Source organism: Cylas formicarius, unplaced genomic scaffold, assembly GCF_029955315.1.
Source record: "Cylas formicarius isolate icCylForm1 unplaced genomic scaffold, icCylForm1.1 PGA_scaffold_1__22_contigs__length_36826433, whole genome shotgun sequence".
Lineage (NCBI taxonomy): Eukaryota > Metazoa > Arthropoda > Insecta > Coleoptera > Brentidae > Cylas > Cylas formicarius.
The window spans coordinates 25,334,975-25,354,690 of NW_026844264.1; the positions used below are offsets into that span (position 1 = coordinate 25,334,975).

Sequence of the window (19,716 nt, forward strand, 5' to 3'; positions counted from 1 at the left end):
GAATGCATTTGTTCCCTATTCATTCCAGAACATCTATATAGATGTTTCCGTTGTGGTACTTCTACTTCGTAGCTTTCGAATGTTTTAAGGTTCAAAATAATACCTACCAGATTTGTATTTTGGTGTACATGTATGTGGAAAAAATGTGGTTTGCTATTTTATATTCCTATAAGTAAATAAAAAAATACCTTCTTATTTTTTTTATTATTCTTAATTTATAGGTTTAACATTCCAGTAAAAAATAATTAAACTTAGATAGATACCAAGCATCATAACTTAAAATTAACTTAAATATTCCGAGCCATTAAAATATATTATCCAGTAAAGCGGGTTTTGTTTCTTTGGCACATTTCAGAACCGACTGCATGAATTTCACGAACCCTGTATCTTTCGGCTTTTCAAGGCCCCTAAGTAACCTGTTCTTCATTACGGCTATAAACTCCTTATTGCTTAGTTGTCCGTCCTCTATTCGAAAAATTGTAAATGGTAGATTTGACATTTCTCACAATATTTGGGGTTAATTCAATAATCAAACTGCAAACACCGTACAGAAATATAAAGTTTCCTTATTTATTTAATTTACCTTTTTTAGTTAATAATGTTACGCATAAAAGGAGATTTTTTGTAAGGTTTCAAACATTTTACCAAAGACTTGGTGAATGCTTTTCACATTTGGCAGAAATTTAGGGATTTACCTGTCGTTTATGATCTATATTTATTAGTTTATGCCGTCTGACGTCGGACTCGATTTTGATTCTTAAATCTTGGATATTATCCGATATTGCTGGAGAATTTCCACATCCCATAGGAAAGGGCTTTTTAACGTATCTTCAAATTTTAATTTATAATTTAAAATTATGGTTACAGATAGTATTGAACAAAATTAAAATTCATCTTCATTTATAGCTACACAAAACATTGAAAAAAATTGAATTGGGGCCTTATTTTTATACATGCCAATTTAACCTATTGGCGAAGAATTTAACTAGGTTGTTTCATAAATTGATAGGTAACATGCCAAATATGGCAAGCGTGATACTTACGATTTTCGTCGAAAATAGTGAAGACGACGTGAATTACATGATCGCTGAGATCTACGTGGGCCACCGTTTTGGCCACATGTTTCAACGTGGCCTGATCTATAGACGCCCCAGCTATGTGGTAAAAAGTCAGGGCCGTATCGACGTCGTTGATGTTGTTCAGGAAATGAAAAAAATTCAAATAATCCTGTTTCGAAACGCCTTTTCCGTGATCTCTGAAACTAAACTCGGCTTTGGTCCCAACCTGATTTATAAGGGTGCGTAAAATCTACTCGGGGTGGCAGTTGAGTGATATAAATCAGATTGTGTAGTCGGAATTCGTGTTTTGGCTAATCAGTAGATTTTTTAAATTTCACTTCTACTTAATAATACACTTTAACTGTTAACTGGATCTTAAACTGGAATGGTTCTGGTAATAGAACCGATATTTTATTTTGAAGGAGATGGGTAGTAAAGGAGATTCTTTTCTTTTTTTTGTCATACACTTTAATATTAATAGCAGAAAACTGTAATAAAAGATTGTTTTTTATCTCAATTTTTCTACCCGTTTGAGTTTTTTAGGGTAAATAGTTTGTTAACTGGTACTTTGCAAAATCATTTCAATCGTTTATCATTTTTGTTCGAAGTAAATGGTTTTTTTAATTTTTAAAATGGTAAATTTTAATGTTGCATTTGGTTGCAGTAACGTATACAGGCCAAAGAAAGTTTATTTACTCGGTTAATTAAAGCAATTATACTTCATCACAGAAACATGATTATAAAAAGAAAATATTTCCATGTAATACCAAAAATTGTCAATTTGAATATCGTCATTTGTATGATATAAAAATATGCATATTATTAGGAAGAAAAATATATCAATATTTTTAAAAATTTAACAGTTTTCACTTTGGTCAAATGTATGTACATATTAAGGTGTGTATAAGTATTAATACGTTAATAAACCGTTATTAAAAAGTTTAGAAAAAAATAAATATTTTGAATTTCTGACGACACAATTTGTATTAGCTTTATTCGTAGGTTTTTTAGCAATTAGATCTTAATAAACTTTATTTTTTACAAATATTTTAAATTATTATTATTATATTATTTTAATTTATATAAATGAGCAAGAAAAAAACACCCGACTTACGTTTTTTTTACCCGCTTCAACATCCTCGCTTTTTTTTTCTGAGGGTACCCAGCGTAGGCAAGCAGAAGTTCGGCGAAATCAGCTTCGTTTATGTTCCCGTCCTCATCGGGGTTCTTCCTTTGGAATTCCAAACTAAGGATTTCCCTCTGGAGCCTCTCTTGGAAATCCAGGAACTTTTCAATTGTCAACTTTTGTTTAAGATTAGGCCCAAAGAAATACGTCGTTAGAGCAGAATTGACGCCCTAAAAATTGGCTTCTTTAGAAATGCAAAAGCGATCGAATTTAGTTTTCTGGTAATTCTTAATATAAGTAGTGGCAATACATCTGATAATTGTGGTAACATGTTGTAGTATTTTAGCGAACTACTTATTGTTGAAGAGTATTTGACTCTCGATTTGACTGCTTAACTATGCATTTACATACTTTTGACGCCAACAGAAAACAATATTGTGCATGCGCGACTGGGATATGGGCGCTAACGGTTCGTCAGTTGTCAGTTAACTTAAAGGTAAAAAAATACGTGAAGATTGCAGTTTACAAAGAAAATATTGCAACGTGAATCTTAGCACAGGGAGTGTAAATTAAGTTTGGTATATGGCTGTGATAAGGAATAATTTATATTTTAGAAACATTTTTGCAAATACAACGCTGCCAAATCTATTCAAAACCAATTAACCAACCAAACCAACGAAAAACGGTATATTTTACTCTCTTATTCCAAGGTATTCCGAATTTTGAGTGACTTTTTTATGAAACACCGTACCATTTCCATATATGTCCCGGTACCTATTTAGTATTTTTTTCTCATAAATTTATACACATTGAGTATAGAGAGGCTTTACCTTGGCTGATGACAGTCTGCGGAACAGTTTGCACTAAGACCTTGGCATTCAACAAGTCGAACATTGCCTGTCAGTTCGTCAGCTTGGCCGTTTGCACTTTGGCTACGGCTTTTTAATGATGCGCATTGAATTCTCGAGGAATTAGTCACGAAAACATTGCTGTTCATAAAAATCACGAGTGTGTGTATGTGTGTGTGTGTGTGTGTGTGTGTGTGTGTGTGTGTGTGTGTGTGTGTGTGTGTGTGTGTGTGTGTGTGTGTGTGTGTGTGTGTGTGTGTGTGTGTGTGTGTGTGTGTGTGTGTGTGTGTGTGTGTGTGTGTGTGTGTGTGTGTGTGTGTGTGTGTGTGTGTGTGTGTGTGTGTGTGTGTGTGTGTGTGTGTGTGTGTGTGTGTGAGAGAGAGAGAGAGAGAGAGGAAGAGGGCAGTTACTAGATATAATATTGTGGTTTTGAATCAATCTGAACCGTTCATGAAGTCATGGATCACGATATATATACACTTAAAATAAAGTTCAATCTAGCTTAAAAAGTACTTTAAAAGTATTTCCCGTATTTGCATGATCCCTGTGTCGCGAGCCGATACTAGTTTGCTGGCGTATCAACGTTGCCACCTTCTCAAATTCTTCGCAGTCCACATCGCCGTCCCCGTTTAAGTCAAACATCCTAAAGGCGATTTCGAAATGTCGACGAGACGCTAAAAAAACATCACACCAATGCCCCAAAACTGTTGAAATTTAATAAACTCACTTGAGAGGACGGTCAGAAGGAATATGTAATCGGAGAATGTGATTAGGCCTGCGCTACCCAGTCTGTAAAATATGCTGTCGTCTTCTAGTTCTAGTTCCAGTCTTTGTTGCACTGTCTAAACAAACGCGTTATTTACAAAAAGCTTCGCTCTGCAAGCAATATATACGTATCGTATATATTTTTCAGTGTCCATCGGACGGAAAATTGCAGTTCGCAATTTGAATTGTGCATTTTGAAATCCAGACACAGAATTAGTTATCCTTACTTCATCTAAGCAAATTAACAACCAACCTATTTGAAAGCTATTATCGAACAATAACAAATTCACACTACCACATCAAACAAATTATCGGAAGATAGTAATTTTTTTGTAGTATAGCTGTTATAGCTAGGTGTTCAAATCTAAATGTATAGTCAAGGTAACATCAAAATTTGGCTAATTAGTATCGATACAAAAATAAAAGAAATTATTTTAAAATATCGAGGCAATCCAACGAAATAATTATATTAAAAAAATTATATAAAAAAGTATACTTTTACACAATAATCTATCTTCGTCTTCTTAAACTACCTACCAAAAACAAATCAAGACGCAGGCAAAATAAAGTTTAAAATTTGTACCTAATTAGGAATAATATAATATAAAGAACGAGTCCATAATAAACTGCAAAATTTTGTATTGAATGCAACCTCAGCTCAAGCTAACTATACAGTGCCCGCTTAAATGACGGGACCTCCGTTTTTAGAACTCTGTCTTTCAGATTGAATTTGGTTTTGTAACATAAATTTTACTTTTTACATATCCCCGCCTGTTTAATTACATTTAACCATTTTTCTAACAGGTCTTGGACTTCACACACTGACAAGACAATTAAATATTTTGACATTGAAAGTGAAAGTAATCTAACATGATCTGGCACTCTCTAATATACAATAATAATAATTATTATTTGTATTAAATTAAATTTTGTGTCTTGCGAAAACTGACGAATCAAATTTGGTACGTGAATAGAACGTGAAAACACCTTACCATTTAAAAAAAACTTAAAATGGCGCCCTGCTGTCATTTTGAGATATTGTTTTTTGTTAAAAATTAGACATTTAATTATATACGTGCATGCCAAATTTCATCGTGCTAGATACAAGGGTACAAAAAATAAAAGAGGGTCCCATCCTTTAAGCGTTCACTGTATATAAGTATCTAATATAAGAATTGCAAGTGTGTGTCTCTAACTTAAACCGCCTAGCGAAGCTGAACGAAAATAATTGGTCCGGGCGGATGAAATTCAAACCGAATTGAGGCGGTCAAAGGAATATATAATGATTAAATCGTTAGATAGGGCCAGAGAAAGTGCTCTGGTTGGAAGTGACTTGTCACTTGTTAGAAATTCCCCCCCCCCCTCCCACATAGTTGTGCGTAGGTGTCAATATATACCGGACCGGAGTATATTCAGTTCATATTAGTGTTTTACTTTTTAGTGTTTTGCATTTGTATAGAAATATTAATGAAGTCAATTAATACCGAAATTAGAGGAGTCAAGACAAACCCGTAAAATATTAGTTCAATTCCAAAAATATTAACGGAAATATAGTCAGCAACACTTTATATACAACACGTTAGTTTTAGATAAAAAATCCGTGAGTAAAGTAGAAAAGAACCTACATAAACATTTTGTTGCCTGTCTAAGTTTCTCCTTTTTCGTTCTTATAGGGACCCATTTGCGAAGTTTTTAAGACTATATGCCAATAATTAACTTTGCTTGATCTACTTTCTAGCTGCAATAAGCGGTGCGAATGTGGAAACTATCTGAGTGACGTCAATATTTTCATTGTGAATGAAAAGAATTTTTTTAATGCCAGACTCGCTGATTAAATATTTGGAAGCCTTTAAAGCAGCCAACCAAATCTATCGTAGAAAGGTAAAGTAAGAAAAAAAAGTTTCATCCTAGAGTGACCTAATAAATTGACTAATTCAGAAAATATACTTATTATTTGAGTAGTGAAAACGTGTTGAATTAAGCGCATTTATTGTTTACCAAGTCCGTTTCCTTTCTTTGCACTTGGCATTAAAAAAAGAAAATACATTATAGGTTTCAATATGTCAAAATTTCAAGAGAAAACACTAAATACACAAATGCCTCCAGAACTCTTCTTTTTCTTGTTAATAAAATTTAAAATCTTTAGTTAATACTAAATGTCCATTGCATTCTGCACGCAGTAGGATTTAAAAAAGTCAAATTTAGAGTCTAAATTTATTTTATATCAGATTTTTTATATATTGCTGTGAAATTGCAGTCAGATTCAAAATTTGTTTATTCTCAGCCTTAAAAACGTATTAACTTTCATTAACTTTAAATGTTATTGACACTTCCCACTGGTTGTCTCATCCATTATATACTAAAGTATCGATACAGTTTCAAAAATACAATGCAGCTTTCCAAAAAGCAAAACTTTGAAAGCTTCTCATCAAACAAACTCATATAGCCCTAAGGGATGAGTGACAAGACTGGAGTTTGAAAAGGGTTAAAACATATACATTGAGTCAAACGCATGCAAAGTAAAATGAGAGTGTCTACTACAAAATTGTATTACCTGTAAACCGTGCTGAAAAAAATAAGTAGGAAACATTAAAGACATACATCCACTATTTACGGATCGAAGACATAGTTGTACAAGTAATAGAGTGTTACTAAATACCATAAATACCACATGTTTAAACAGACAGAAATTCCTAATAGAAATAGATGAAGTAAACTTACTTTGGGGTCATACCGTTTGTATTGATCCAGGCCCAATCCTACAAAAACGATGTTAGCGTTAAAAATTACATTTGAAATAATAACTGATAATAAGTTTGTACAAATACATGTCAGTTCGAGAAGCTCTAAATAAAAAAAACAGGCGAAGGTTAGAGGGTTAGAGCAGGGATAGAGAATAATCAAGCAAATATTAGATTATACTAGGTTTTCGCCACCTGCGAAACACAAGCAAAAGCTAAGTTTTGGTAAAGGATGGTGACATTTGTTAGAGAAAATTCAGGATATGTTAATAACAGCTTAGGGTGGAATCATTTTGGTATTTGAGAGGACATTGTCAAAAATTATCTATATATTCTAAAATCAAACATTTTAGACAATTTGCAAATCAAAAAATTTATAACAAGCCGTAAAATTTCAATTGTTCTTTTTTGAAAAATATTAATTACGTTGCCTTTCAGGGCGTCACTAGAATAATAATTTCAATCTAATAATTTTGGAATTAGTCTCTTACTACAACAAACAAATTTTGATGGAGTGGTTTTATTGGTGATCATAATTATATTACAACTATCACATTTAAACTACGTTAAGGCAGCAAGATTGTTTATTAAATTTTGCGAAAAAAGAAGCAACCAGGTAAATAATTGTTATTTTTTTACGATTGCGTTCAGATTTATATGATGTTTATGGATAAGGCGTAGGTAGTCTTAGTCTTTGTTAAGTGAAATGTACCATTTTCGTTTTGTATTCCTAAAGATCATATAGACATCCATATAGACATCATATATGACATGTGTGTTTTGCAGCTTTTGATGACACTTGTCAATTGTTCTTTTTTTAAAAATATTAATTACCTTGCCTTTCAGGGCGTCACTAGAATAATAATTTCAATCTAATCATTTTGGAATTAGTCTCTTACTACAACAAACACATTTTAATTGAGTGGTTTTATTGGTGATCATAGTTATATTACAACTATCACATTTAAACTATGTCAAGGCAGCAAGATTGTTTATTAAATTTTGCGAAAAAAGAAGCAACCAGGTAAATAATTGTTTTTTACGATTGCGTTCAGATTTATGTGATGTTTATGGATAAGGGGTAGGTAGTCTTAGTCTTTGTTAAGTGAAATGTACCATTTTCGTTTTGTAATGGGGGTGATCCCCTTTATAAATAAATAAATAAATAAAACAGTTATATCTACTAAGAGACAAAATATTTAAATAAATAAAGAAATATCTATATTGATTGATAGTTAACTAACCGTCAGGTTGTTTAAGTCCAGGGGTCATTGAACGTAAAAAATCATCAGGCGTCATGTAGATCTCGTGCTGATCCGGTGTAGGACCTTGTGCCTGCAACGTGGCAAAGTAGCGAAACACCTTGTCCGGCGTGGAATAGTGACGGATACGATTCTCGTATTCAATAATCTACAGCGGATAAGCAAGGGGTTATGGATTGGAACAGCTAGGACTAGAGATCCAGTATTTCAAAAGCTAATGACTGTTTCTGGTCTCTGTGTGCTGGAATATGAAAGCTTCTTAAAAATTCGATGTAACTTTGAACTATTATACAAAAATAAGAAACCAGCTGCAGCCTGTATATTTTGGAAAACCAAATTCCAGTCATTAACTTCCTTGGAAAAATATTAGATAAGCATTCGAGCATTAGTCATACCACATCACAGAATCGTTATGATTAATATTTAAATTATTAGAAAATTAAAAAAAGAAAAAAAAAGTTTCAAAACAATGTTATAAGTAAAAAAATAGATAGAACAAAAAACAAATGTATTTGCAGATTTAACCAAATTAACACAACAAGACAAAAATCTGTTTTTCTGTATCTTTATTTCTTCAAGCAATTAATTTAATTATTAATTGAGTAGAAACCACCAAGATGCCCACACCAAGCAAATGCAAAACTGATGAATTTTTACCATCAGGTTGCTTCATTCCCGGGGTTATAGCCCTCAAAAAATCATCAGGTGTCATGTACACTTCATTGGATTCGCTACTGACCAATTTTATTGTAGCAAAATAGCGAAATATCTTGTCTGGTGTGGAATAAGCTCTCAATCGATTTTCATAGTCTATTATCTAAATATTGCAATAAAAATTAATTATATTAAATAATCCAAATTAGTGGAAAAACCAAATTTTTATTATAAAAGATGAATCGAATTTTATGTATGAATAAAACGGCAATATGCTAATTCAATTATACTATATTCCCAAAATCAACATTCTCCATTTAAAAAAATTAAATTGTTTATGGAGATTCACCAACCTTTCGGTCTCTAAACCCAATCTTTTCCTTTCTGTGTTTTTTTTTCTTGCTATCTTCATCATGACTATCTTCCGTTTTTTGTTCAACTTCAGAGTCTGAGGCTTCAATGGTGGATGATCGTGCTTTCACCGAAAAGTATCTGCTAACCCTAAACAAAAATCCAACAAAATGTTGAAAAAAAAAACAGTTGGTCAAGAACCTACCATCGATAATCGATTAAAGAAGCGGTAAAAACGATACCCAAAAAGGAGTACCAGAGTTTCGAAAGAGTAGGGGTGGGTTCCTCTTTGTGCCCGAAATTTTTATAGTGTCTCCTCTGCTCCTGGTTAGTTTTACTTGTTAAACTTGGTACATTTCTAACGACTGTTTGATACAAATAGCCATTAGTTCGAGTGGTGCATTTGATGAATCTCAGGTAATTATTCATTCTTATTGGAGCTTGTAAGAATTGTCAATTCGTTATTTTTTCCTTATTCGAAAAATATAACCTTATATACGGTTGACATTTTGAACGCAGAACAATTAATTCTTCTTTGCCTTCAGTCCACGGTGACTTGGCCACATCCAATAGAAGAGTAACGTTATATAAAAGAGGATAGTTATTTTCAATCATACGATACATAATTTATAAAGTATAAATTCTATACGTATTTTACCATCCAACACGGTTCGTTACTCGATCCAATTTCTTCTAAGATAAAAAATTATCCGTTCGCAAACATCCATTGGCAATACTGATCACCTTCATGTTCTTCTTTCGTTACTATGACATGATTACTTTTGCAAGATCTCAGCCTCGTTTTTATCGCGTTTTTGCCGCGGTCGCAATGTTTAGAAATTTGAACTGTCAACGTTCATCCACCTGCCGAAGATTGTAACGGTCCTACTGCATTCAAAAATAGACCGTTATTTAAGGTTGAAATGCTTTTCCTGCTTCTTTTGCTGAATATATGTGCTGCTAATGGAGCAGTGTACGATTACTTAACAAGTGTAAAGAATTATTTCGGGTACAATGGAGGTAATGAAAATTCTGCCGCCGAATTTAGCCAAACTGTACCATACGAAGTGTCGACAGTTGATCAGAAATTCATCGAGGAGGCTGTTAAACTAACTGGAGTGGCAATATCTGAGCTTGATTCTTGTCAGCAGAGGGTTATATTGAAATTAAAAAGCGATTGTAATAAGCTGAATGATGAACAACTAGCCAAGGTTGCCGTTCATCTTTTAAATTGCCAATCATATATAGAAGGTCGTAAAATCTATCCTTGTACAGAGGAAATGTCGATAAAAGAGTGTACCACAAATATGGATTCTGATACATGGACCAGTTACCATTTGATGAGCAACCGAGCTCGGTCAGTGTGTTATATGATAAGACAGAGTCAATTTAGAGGTTTAGCAGAGCACACTGTGAACCGATTAATGGAAGCCTCGAAAGACCAGTTAAAATCATTGGGTGAGATTACCCTGAATCAGGAAACTATAAAAAATGTTGCGGAAAGTACATATGAGACTCTTAATAAAGGTGAATTTTTGCTACCCCAAATTTATAATATATCCTGTTAAAAGATGAGAAAGGCTAACATTAACTTTTAAATTTCAGCTCATAAACATCTCTCAGAGCAACAAAGAGATATGCAAAAGGCCCAGCTGCATGGGCAACTAGTGCTGGAAAATAATATTATTCGACTGATAGATGAAAAGCGTCTTATTCATGAAACACATGAAGAACTAGTTCAAATGACCAAAGATGTTCAAAGCAGATTGGATATGTCAGCTGAACTATTACAAAATCAAAATATTGAGAGCCGAGTGAATCATAAGGAGCTGCTGGATGATTTGACTGGTCTTCACCAAAAAGCTGTTGATCTGTTCAAAAAAATTGGTATTTAAAGAGTCTTTAATTGATTAAATTTATATTGTAACAGCATGTTTTAGATGATTATTCTGAGATTTTATTGACACAAAACAAGAATTTTCAGAAACAATACCAGGATACTTTAAGGAATCTTCAGGAAGTAAATAGGACAGTGCATGATTTGGTTGGTCTTTTAGGGGGCACCAGACAAGCTTTAGAAGATAGACTGAGTTGGATAATGACTGCTTTAGGTAAAATTTATGTATTGTTGATGTTCATCCCCATTTGTAGTAAAATACCAGTGTTAAATCAACAATTTTATTAAATGGCTATTTGTGCTGATATAACAATGGTTGTTGTTGCTATAACAGTTTGTAGAACCATGATCATCACCTTGCCCATTGTGCTGTCACTAAAAATGGATGTTTGTATTTAATATATCTCATTTTTTCCAGTATATATAGTATAACTATAGTATAAATTATTATGATTCATGCAAATTATGCCACCGAATTTTAATTTAATTTAATTTAAGTTGAAGTGAAATATTTAGGTGTTATAATTAGAAATAAATTTTAAAGTATTTTGTTCAGATAGTACAAATAGTAAAAAATTACTTAAAATGCAATGTGATAATTGTTTTCTTTTAGGTGGTACAGACTCGGCAGTTGAAAGAATATACATAATATTTTGGCACATTTCGTTTATGTTGGTGGCTATGTTGTCATGTGCTTTTCTCTCAGCTAGGACCAGTACTAGATTGGTCATAGCAACCTTGCCACCCATGAACATGATTGTCGCCCTCTATAGTCGGGAACATTTGGAACCTGTCACCTTAGGGATTGTTATTGGTATTTTTGTGTGCAGTAAGTAAATTTGCTAATTAGCAACAATATTGTGATCTCCCTGTTAAAGTGTTTGTTGAGAATCACTAACTGGTAAATTGACATAATGGACAATACGATGACCATAACTTTTGGTTTCAGTTCAAACTTTTATCATATCAGCTGTAAATATTCGAGGCAGGATAAATGGCGCCATCTCGTGGTCCAAGTCGGAAACGTCCCAGAAAAAATATGGTTCAGAATCACCCAACTTACACGATTTAGATATCGGCTCTGAAGCTGATGTTTACGATTACCAATCCAACTTTGAATCTCGCGAATTAGATGTAAATGATCGTTTCGAATATCAGTCCTTAACTCCGCCCAGGTCTAGAGTTGGAACTTATTCCGTGAGATCAAGATCAAGAAGTGCCACGCCACTGGTCCTAAATGCAAGTTCCAGAAGCGCTTGCCATGCGAAAACGAGAACCGGGACCCCATGTAGGATTACTTCGATGCCAGGCAGAGATTTCTGCTATAGGCACCAAAATGGAGATTCGGTCTTAGGGTAGGTTGTGGGACTTCTTTCTTTATGCTAATGATAATTTCTTTCATTGTAAATAATTGTGACCATCTAGTTAAAATGTAATACTTTATTCAAAGTTTACATTGACTTTTCTGATAATGCCTATTTAGTAATGCCTCTTTAGGTTGAACAGCATATTCCAAGGAGATATTTGAAACATTTATATAAAAATAGTCAATCTCAAGTCATAGCCTTTTTTTCGTTTTGTTTTTGAGCAAACGTTGAGAAAATGTTGACTTTCAATACCCTCAAACAAAGTACAGCAAAACAATTCTTGTTTTGCTTTAGGGTAGGGTATTGTGCCCAGTCGTCATTTTAAAGTTTTAAAAACGTCACTTGTTTTTACAGCTTCGGAAGTTGTTATTCACAGAACATAGAAGATTAAATATTATTGCGCACTGAAACACAAAACAAAAATGTGGATATTCGAGTCGAATGTTTCAAATATGCGAGTGCATTTAAAATTCGGCGTTTTAAAACCAATTGTTGACGGGATGAGTTGATTCACATTTTGGATGATAATAGTATAATATTATTACGCACGAGTGTGGTAGACGGCATTTAAGTTATCAGTTTATTAGGCAGGTGCATGGTGTGTTTCAAAAGGAGCAATGGATGACTATAAAGATATCGATTTACTTTGTATTCAAAACTGTCGAATTGATTTAAGCTGTAGAGGTGTTGCAATTTTTGTACGTACGCAAGGATTGCTCATTTTATAAAATTAACATTATTCTTAATAGCTCTGTAAAATACCTAATTATACACCGATGTAGCATGCGTCAGTTCGGTAAACTTTTTAAGTCACACTTTTATTTGGCATGAGCAGAGCGACTGACAATGAGACAAATTTTTGTTTGTTTTAACAAAGTATAGGATATTGTCATATAAAATATGTTAAAATTAAATAGGTAATTAAGGCATCAGTTCGGTATTTAGATTGAATGTGGTGAATATATTATCAACCTTTTGTTGTTGTCGTGCAGATCAGTGTATAATTAGGTATTTTACAGAGCGAGTAGGAAAAAAATTAGTAACCCATTTATTGACTGTTAGTTGACTTGGTATGGGACACAAGTTGGAGTAAAAGGCTTTGCTACTTTAAAATCAAAAGCTAAATGCGACTCCGGTGTAAGGCCTTTCATCAGGATTTGCGATTTTTAAGGGCGGGTTTCAGAAAGGATAGGCTGTAAAAATAATCACTTAATTTTATTTACTATTAATAATTCTTTAAAAAATGGGTTAATATTATAAGTTATGGGAATGGCATAATTGAAATTTATCAAAAGAATCCAATAAGAAACGCACTAAATTTGATTTGTTGACTTTGAAACTCGCCCATTATCTAACTTGACAAACAACACTCAACATCAACAGCGGCCGCGGGGGCGATCTCGAGTAAGGCAACTTATATATTATTCTGTAAACTTTGGTTACATGGACTGCTGCGACCAGTTGATCTAATGCTTGTGTCACTTCTAATTTTTTCCTACTCACCCGAAAATTTCAAACTGATATAAAGTTCATTATTTTGTGGGAGGAGGGGATATATCCTTCAGGTTTTCAAATTCTAGAATGTCCGCACCTAGTTTTGAGTATCGCTTCATGCACGCCCTGCACTTGTCATTGTCCGCACGGCACCCCGTGTGTTGTTTGAGGTTATAGTCTCAGCGGTATAGTTTACATTTCTGTTTCATTAAGTTCCGTTGGTAGTGATGGTAATAGTATCAACCTGCAGGGTGGCGTGTTTGGATTAAAGAAATACACATGGTTTTTAACATGCCGTTTGCATTTTTTTTATTGTGATGTTTTATTGTAATTTATTCCATAATAAGTAGAAACATTAAATGTTGGTAACAGTACATGTCAATTTTTATTAGTTTACAGTTAAGGAGTTTAAGTTTATTTCAGAGAGAAAGGGTTGCAATAAAACCAAGCAAGTGGTTAAACTTCATAAATTCGTTTAAACAAATTGAGAGGTGCAAAACAATTATTCTCAGTTTATTATTCCATGTGCTTTACTTTTTTATTTTATTTTACTATTGTGCTCAAAAGTAATAGATTGCGATCTTGCTGGTAAGTAGAAGCCCTGTGACTGAACTAACTCAGTCTTACATGGTTCATGGCTGGCACTGTGTGCAAAGGTGTTATCCAATATTATGTTTTTAGTTGCGTCCCAAAGCCCCAAAAGTTGTTTTCATCTTTTTAATATCACAAATATGGCTGTTCAAATATCAAAATATGAAATTCATAAGAACATAACCGCACTACCAAGGTTAGAAATTACAGGTTCTGAGGATAATTCTAGAAGGGGCAATGGATTGTCTTGTAAAGAAATTATTTCAGATTTTAATCTATCCAGAAGTATAATTTTTTGAAATCATTGAACCAATTTTTTCCCCACCACTCTCCACAATTTTCACCTATATGCTTCTAGAGGACCTTTAGTGGAGGAAAGACCACATTTCCCAGGAACTAACCGAGTTAATGAAAAATGGTCTGACTACTTTTGTTGCCTTTTTACTGATTTCAAAACCAAAGATGGCTCTATGAGTATGGGAGTCTTCGTTCTTGAAATACTGGTTGTTTTCTTAAGTGTGGAATTTGGTATAATGCATTTAAGGCCATAGATCGGCTTCAATTGTAGTTAACGTTGGTAATCTTACCAAATCTAATTAATATCTTTAGTTGAAAGAAAATTTAAAGAGATATTTGATTAGTTTTTGATATATTTAGATAAAATTGATAAATTTCGAAATTTATGCATAGTTTCTAAACGATAAAGAACAACGACATCATTTAATTTATTGCGGCATAAACATTATCACGTTCAAATTAATTGATTATTGAAATACATAAAAGTTTTCCAAATGATAATAAAAATATGAATAGTTTATATTGCAGTCACTTGAAGCATAGAAGACAAAATTAATTACCTATTCTTTTAGATTGTATGGCATATTATATTGTTGCATAGTAACTGCAATGCTACTACTTCGCCATTTGTAGTTTCCTTGTAATTATTTATTATCTCAGATATTTCTATAAGTGTTAAAGAGGAATTTAAAGATATTGCCTTTCAAGTTCAACCCTACTTATGAATGAAACAATATCAATGCGCCATACCAATGATACTGAGTTTGTTGACATCAGTCCATTCACATTAAATATTTGAATTCCACCCCCACACTTATATTTTTTCAGAAGTGGCCATCTTGGAGTTATGTTTTGATATTAACATTTTTTATGGTATTTCTAGGTTAGCTTGCAAATGTATCTGAATTTATTTTGTGCGCACTAATTTTAATAATATATGTAAACCAATAGGATGACTGAAAGATAAGATGTCGAAGGTCGTAAGAAATAATCGAAATAATATAATAAAAATTATAAAATAGGAATAGAAACCCGGAGTATGTATCGGGTTATGATGGCGAGCCAAGCCACATAGGGTTAGACTTCTCGGACATATTAAAAGATTCCACATAACACAGTGCTTAAAACAAACGAATAATCTAATCACTTGATTGATTATTAAAGAGAATCCAACGATTCGCCAACCGCTAGGTTCTAGATCAACTGCAAAATAGCCTATCAAAACAAACTATCGGAGCTACTTAAAATCCGACCTAATCAGTGCTTTTATAAAGCCGGACTATCTTCGCCGGTTCGCGTTCCGTTCACTTCGGAAAAATACCAATGTGGGTTCCCATGGGTTAGCAATATTACGAATGACAGAATTATAACTGTTTACGATACGATAAATAATGCTAGTCAAAAATAAACAGTCAAAACACGCAAAACGAAATATGCGAAAATATCGACCACTTAAAGCTAAGCGCGCCGATATATATAAAAAACTTTTAAATTTTTCAACTAATTTTTTTTTACCATATACTCCTAAAGCCATGACAGATATAAACAAAGATGCTTAAAAAAAGCCTGAAAGAACGAAAACAGCTTCATAAAAGAAAAATATGTATATTTTTTTACCAATAAAATTGGGGTAACATTCGTAACTATTGTTTCCTACAGTTTTTGTCCATAAATCTGAACTAGCAACTCCGTTTGATGAAATTTTTTCTCAAACCAAATCACACCCTGGGCGATTCTTTTTCTGTTGCTTATATTATTGACAGTAAACTTCATCAACCAGCGCACTATTGCGTTGAGCTAGATGTTTTTTCTCTAACATTTGTACTATTTCCAATATAACCTATAAAAACATATGGCCGCGGCCGCCAATGAAATGGTACAATGCAAAATTTTCCTACGGGTATCGTCTTTGCGCACCAGAACTACGGGCGATGCTGCCGTCAGTGCCCCCAGTATAGGCAGCCTTGATAGTTTTCTTGGATCCCTCTCTACCTAAAATGTTCATGGTTTATTTACACTTATATGTAATAGTCAGTCAATAATTTGTTTATGACTTGTAATAGGTAATAGGATACTTGTACATACATCTGCTATGATCTTATGACTTCTACAGAAGTTATTTTAATTGTTCCAAAAATATAAAATGGCGAAAGTTCTCTTCAGATGTTTTTTGATAAGTGCATTATCAATTTAAATTACATTTATATCACATATGACTTAAAAATGGCATGGCAAGTCATGCGCATGCGCATTAAGAAAACAAGATTGCTTTCGACAAATCGTGAAGTCATCGGCAAGTTCATAGCGCGTAGCGCGAAGCAGCTTTGTATTTCAAAAAGAAGCTGCTTCGCAGTTCCTTGTCCTAGATGGACGCATTGTTTTTCTACCGTGCTCCAGCGGACCACTATGCAACTTTCGCAAAATCGATGTAATTTTATTCTGCATACACCTGTACCGTTTAAACCAAATTATCGCATATTTTATAGTTTTTTATTTACGGCTACGGTTTGTCCAGCAAAAATGCAATTTTTACGATCTTTTAGATTTTTTTGCCCATAATCGCCACCCCTGTACATAATCCAAAAAATGCCCGAACTAAAAGTAATACCCCTAGATCTCCTACATTTCCCGGTATATGATTTTTTCAATAGGGTAAACGGTTTTCGAGAAAATACTTGTTTTCTGCAAGCATGCAGTACGTCGTAATAGAAAATGACGTCATCGCACCTATATTGAATGCGAGATGTAGGGACTACCACATGAACTTTTTCAAATATCTCGGGAAGCGGGCATGATGGACAAAAACCGTAAATGCAAAAATTGTTGGTCTGGACGCGGCCTATAATTCTGTTTGAACCAATTAGCCATATATTTAACGGATTTTGATTTATGACCAATAATTTACTCTGGAAAAGAACAATTTTCAGGGTCTTTTAGATTTTTGTGCATAATTGAGAAACTCTGTATATTATCGAAAAGATCTTTGAATTAAAAGTTATAGCACTGGATCTTCCGCGTTTCTTGGTTAAAGGACGTTGCCGATCGGATTAATAGCTTTCGAGAAAATAATTTTTATGTGAAAGCTAGAATAACCCAAAAAAATTTTTTGATGTTTTTTTTAAATACTTGTTTCTACCAGTCAGTTTCTACAGTTTAGGTGTGCGTATGAATTTTTACTTCTCTGCTGAAATTGAAGACAAATTTGAAACATCTATAACATTTTTGAATATAGCACAGGATATCCCCAGTACTATATTTGAAAACCTTAAATACAAAAGTTTTAGCTCTCTATATGGGCTAATAGTCATGTGAAAGAAACTGATAACTGAATCACAGCCTTCTAGTTATGGTCAATTATCCTCATACATTTTTAAAAAATCCGGATATCGTGCATCTTTTGTTCAAGAATTTTTTCGATCGGATAAACCGTTTTTAAGAAATCAGTTTTTCTCGATACCCGACACTCCAGCCCCCTCAATATCAATAGGTTCCATTAGGGAACTAAACTATATATTTGTGCCAATTTTGAAATCGATAGCTGCAAATTTCGGACACTCATAGCGATGAACGAAAAACAGAAGAAAATCCCGAAAAAAATATGAACACCAATGTCTGATCGCGGCCATTTTCTAAAGGCTTATGTATCTCGCGGGTCGTTTAAAAGGAGCCAAATCTCAGAGCACTGGCTTAAGCCGCGTTTTTATAAAACGTCGATAGAGAACGGAAAACAGACAAAAAAAAAATTGACCCTGATCATTTCTGTACCAATGGGGGACGCGTAAGACCAACCGTTGCCGAGATATGTTTCGTCGCCAAGCGGGTATACTTTCGAAAAATTCGATTTCAAAGATTTTTCGAAAGGAATAACTATAATTTTACCATTACTGCATATTGTTAATTTGCATTACATTTTTGAGGATAACCTTTGTTGATTTAGAGGGGGAATTATTTTACAGTTAATGGTTGGATCATATAACTTATAAAACGGTCTGTTAAATCTTGTTCTTGATTAAGGATTGGTGCTATAAAGGATTGAAAATTAAAGTGTTCCTTGTCTCACTATGTGTCTATTAAAACAACTTTGTGAGTTTACTATCTGGCATAAAATTAGGCTAGTTTATGATGAAGCCTGATTTTTGAAAGGAAGTTCATATTTGAGCTCATATAATAAACATTTACACCTATAACATCCGCAGAAAAAAAAATTATATATAAATACCTGATACTTTACACAGGGATCGAACTGCCATGAAGCTGTATAAAGACTTGTACACACTAGAGAAAGTCCAGCAAGAGGCATTTGAGGCATACAACTATCAGTCCAAGCAAAACCTAAAATTATAGCAGAAAAATTGTAATTTTATTATTGCATTTCTTTAGTGGATTGTGAATTTTATAGTGTAACCAGTTCAATTCATTATTAATAGTTAATGTTAATAATTGGTGTGATTTCAGTTTTTACGAAACACATTTAGGCAACCAGGAATACACAAAAAGGAAAAATTATAGTTATTTCAAATTATTATATTTGCTTTGCATATAATATTGAGAAACCTCCAATAATGATTTGGTAGAAATTGATTTCATATTTTTATGATAAGCAGTAATTCCTATAAATTACATCAAACTTGCCTGAAACAATGGAAGTTACTCCAGTAACAACTGCGGCTTTGTGTAAAAAATTGCCCATAGTAATCCAATGGGCTGTTTCATCACCCAGTTGGGTAGGTTCAATTATAATAACAGAGCAGCAACTGTCGAGGGCTTTTTCGAGCTCTAATTGAAAGTACTGTTGGGAGTCATGCCCATCATACACTTCCCTAATTACAGCTACATTGCTTCGACGTAACTCTCTATAAATAATTATTTGCAGCAAATGGACTGTGGTAATATCTAAATGTTACCTATTTTCTCCCCCATCCATTATTTTAAATTACAAAAGTATACCTAAATTTAAAATGGACTGATTCTGTTTTGTGTGCAAACTTGATTAATTTGTAGTAATTATATTTTACTTTGTACAAAACTTTGTACTCGATATTTCTCATTAATGCTGCCTGGTGTAAACTTTTCGTAAATGCCCGAAGTTGTCATCCTACACAACATAACCTGTTTCACTTAATATCATAGATATTCGAAGATCTTGTAAAAGGTCAGTTTAAATGGAATATGTTGAAAAAATAAAATTTTCCGTAAAAATTACAAGAACTTGATCTAAACGTAGAAAGTGAATGGAATACTGTTAAAAGAAATTGATCCTTGAAA

The 19,716-nt window shown here is 33.3% G+C and overlaps 3 protein-coding genes across 7 annotated transcripts; 1 reads left to right on the forward strand and 2 right to left on the reverse strand.

Annotated features, from left to right (window-relative positions):
- Positions 1 to 185: 185 nt before the first annotated feature.
- On the reverse strand, positions 186 to 9,353 carry LOC132696843 (calcium uptake protein 1 homolog, mitochondrial). 5 transcript variants are annotated; one of them, XM_060661912.1, is made up of 9 exons: positions 9,011 to 9,353; positions 8,808 to 8,955; positions 7,783 to 7,948; positions 6,519 to 6,556; positions 3,760 to 3,874; positions 3,546 to 3,706; positions 2,173 to 2,414; positions 1,044 to 1,255; positions 186 to 465 (listed from the first exon to the last, which is right to left on the reverse strand). In XM_060661912.1, exons 1-9 carry the CDS (start codon positions 9,232 to 9,234, stop codon positions 305 to 307), a joined length of 1,467 nt encoding a protein of 488 aa, XP_060517895.1. In that variant the 5' UTR covers positions 9,235 to 9,353; the 3' UTR covers positions 186 to 304. The 5 variants fall into 5 exon arrangements, with proteins under 5 accessions (XP_060517895.1, XP_060517893.1, XP_060517894.1 ...); XM_060661910.1 differs by having other exon boundaries at positions 1,044 to 1,261; positions 9,011 to 9,350; XM_060661911.1 differs by lacking the exon at positions 7,783 to 7,948 and adding an exon at positions 8,458 to 8,617 and having other exon boundaries at positions 1,044 to 1,261; positions 9,011 to 9,345.
- Positions 9,354 to 9,475: 122 nt separating this feature from the next.
- LOC132696842 (protein brambleberry-like) lies at positions 9,476 to 13,956 on the forward strand. Its single transcript, XM_060661909.1, has 5 exons — positions 9,476 to 10,332; positions 10,411 to 10,692; positions 10,746 to 10,916; positions 11,316 to 11,531; positions 11,652 to 13,956. The coding sequence occupies exons 1-5, from the start codon at positions 9,729 to 9,731 to the stop codon at positions 12,059 to 12,061; spliced, it is 1,683 nt and encodes a 560-aa protein (XP_060517892.1). The 5' UTR covers positions 9,476 to 9,728; the 3' UTR covers positions 12,062 to 13,956.
- Positions 13,957 to 16,040: 2,084 nt separating this feature from the next.
- Positions 16,041 to 19,560, reverse strand: LOC132696844 (transmembrane protein 11-A, mitochondrial). Its single transcript, XM_060661916.1, has 4 exons — positions 19,356 to 19,560; positions 19,084 to 19,304; positions 18,671 to 18,783; positions 16,041 to 16,443 (listed from the first exon to the last, which is right to left on the reverse strand). Exons 1-4 carry the CDS (start codon positions 19,373 to 19,375, stop codon positions 16,276 to 16,278), a joined length of 522 nt encoding a protein of 173 aa, XP_060517899.1. The 5' UTR covers positions 19,376 to 19,560; the 3' UTR covers positions 16,041 to 16,275.
- Between the last annotated feature and the right edge of the window lie 156 nt (positions 19,561 to 19,716).

Coding starts and splice junctions, on each gene's coding strand:
- LOC132696843 (XM_060661910.1), bottom strand. CDS start 9,234: ATGAATAATTACCTGAGATTCATCAAATGCACCACTCGAACTAATGGC. Junction 3,707..3,759: donor CCTTCTGACCGTCCTCTCAA/GTGAGTTTATTA, acceptor ATGTTTTTTTAG/CGTCTCGTCGACATTTCGAA. Junction 1,262..2,172: donor TTGAAGCGGGTAAAAAAAAC/GTAAGTCGGGTG, acceptor AGCCGAGTTTAG/TTTCAGAGATCACGGAAAAG.
- LOC132696842 (XM_060661909.1), top strand. CDS start 9,729: ATGCTTTTCCTGCTTCTTTTGCTGAATATATGTGCTGCTAATGGAGCA. Junction 10,693..10,745: donor TGATCTGTTCAAAAAAATTG/GTATTTAAAGAG, acceptor AGCATGTTTTAG/ATGATTATTCTGAGATTTTA. Junction 11,532..11,651: donor TATTGGTATTTTTGTGTGCA/GTAAGTAAATTT, acceptor TTTTGGTTTCAG/TTCAAACTTTTATCATATCA.
- LOC132696844 (XM_060661916.1), bottom strand. CDS start 19,375: ATGGATGGGGGAGAAAATAG. Junction 19,305..19,355: donor ATGGATGGGGGAGAAAATAG/GTAACATTTAGA, acceptor AATTATTTATAG/AGAGTTACGTCGAAGCAATG. Junction 16,444..18,670: donor ATCCCTGTGTAAAGTATCAG/GTATTTATATAT, acceptor TGAACATTTTAG/GTAGAGAGGGATCCAAGAAA.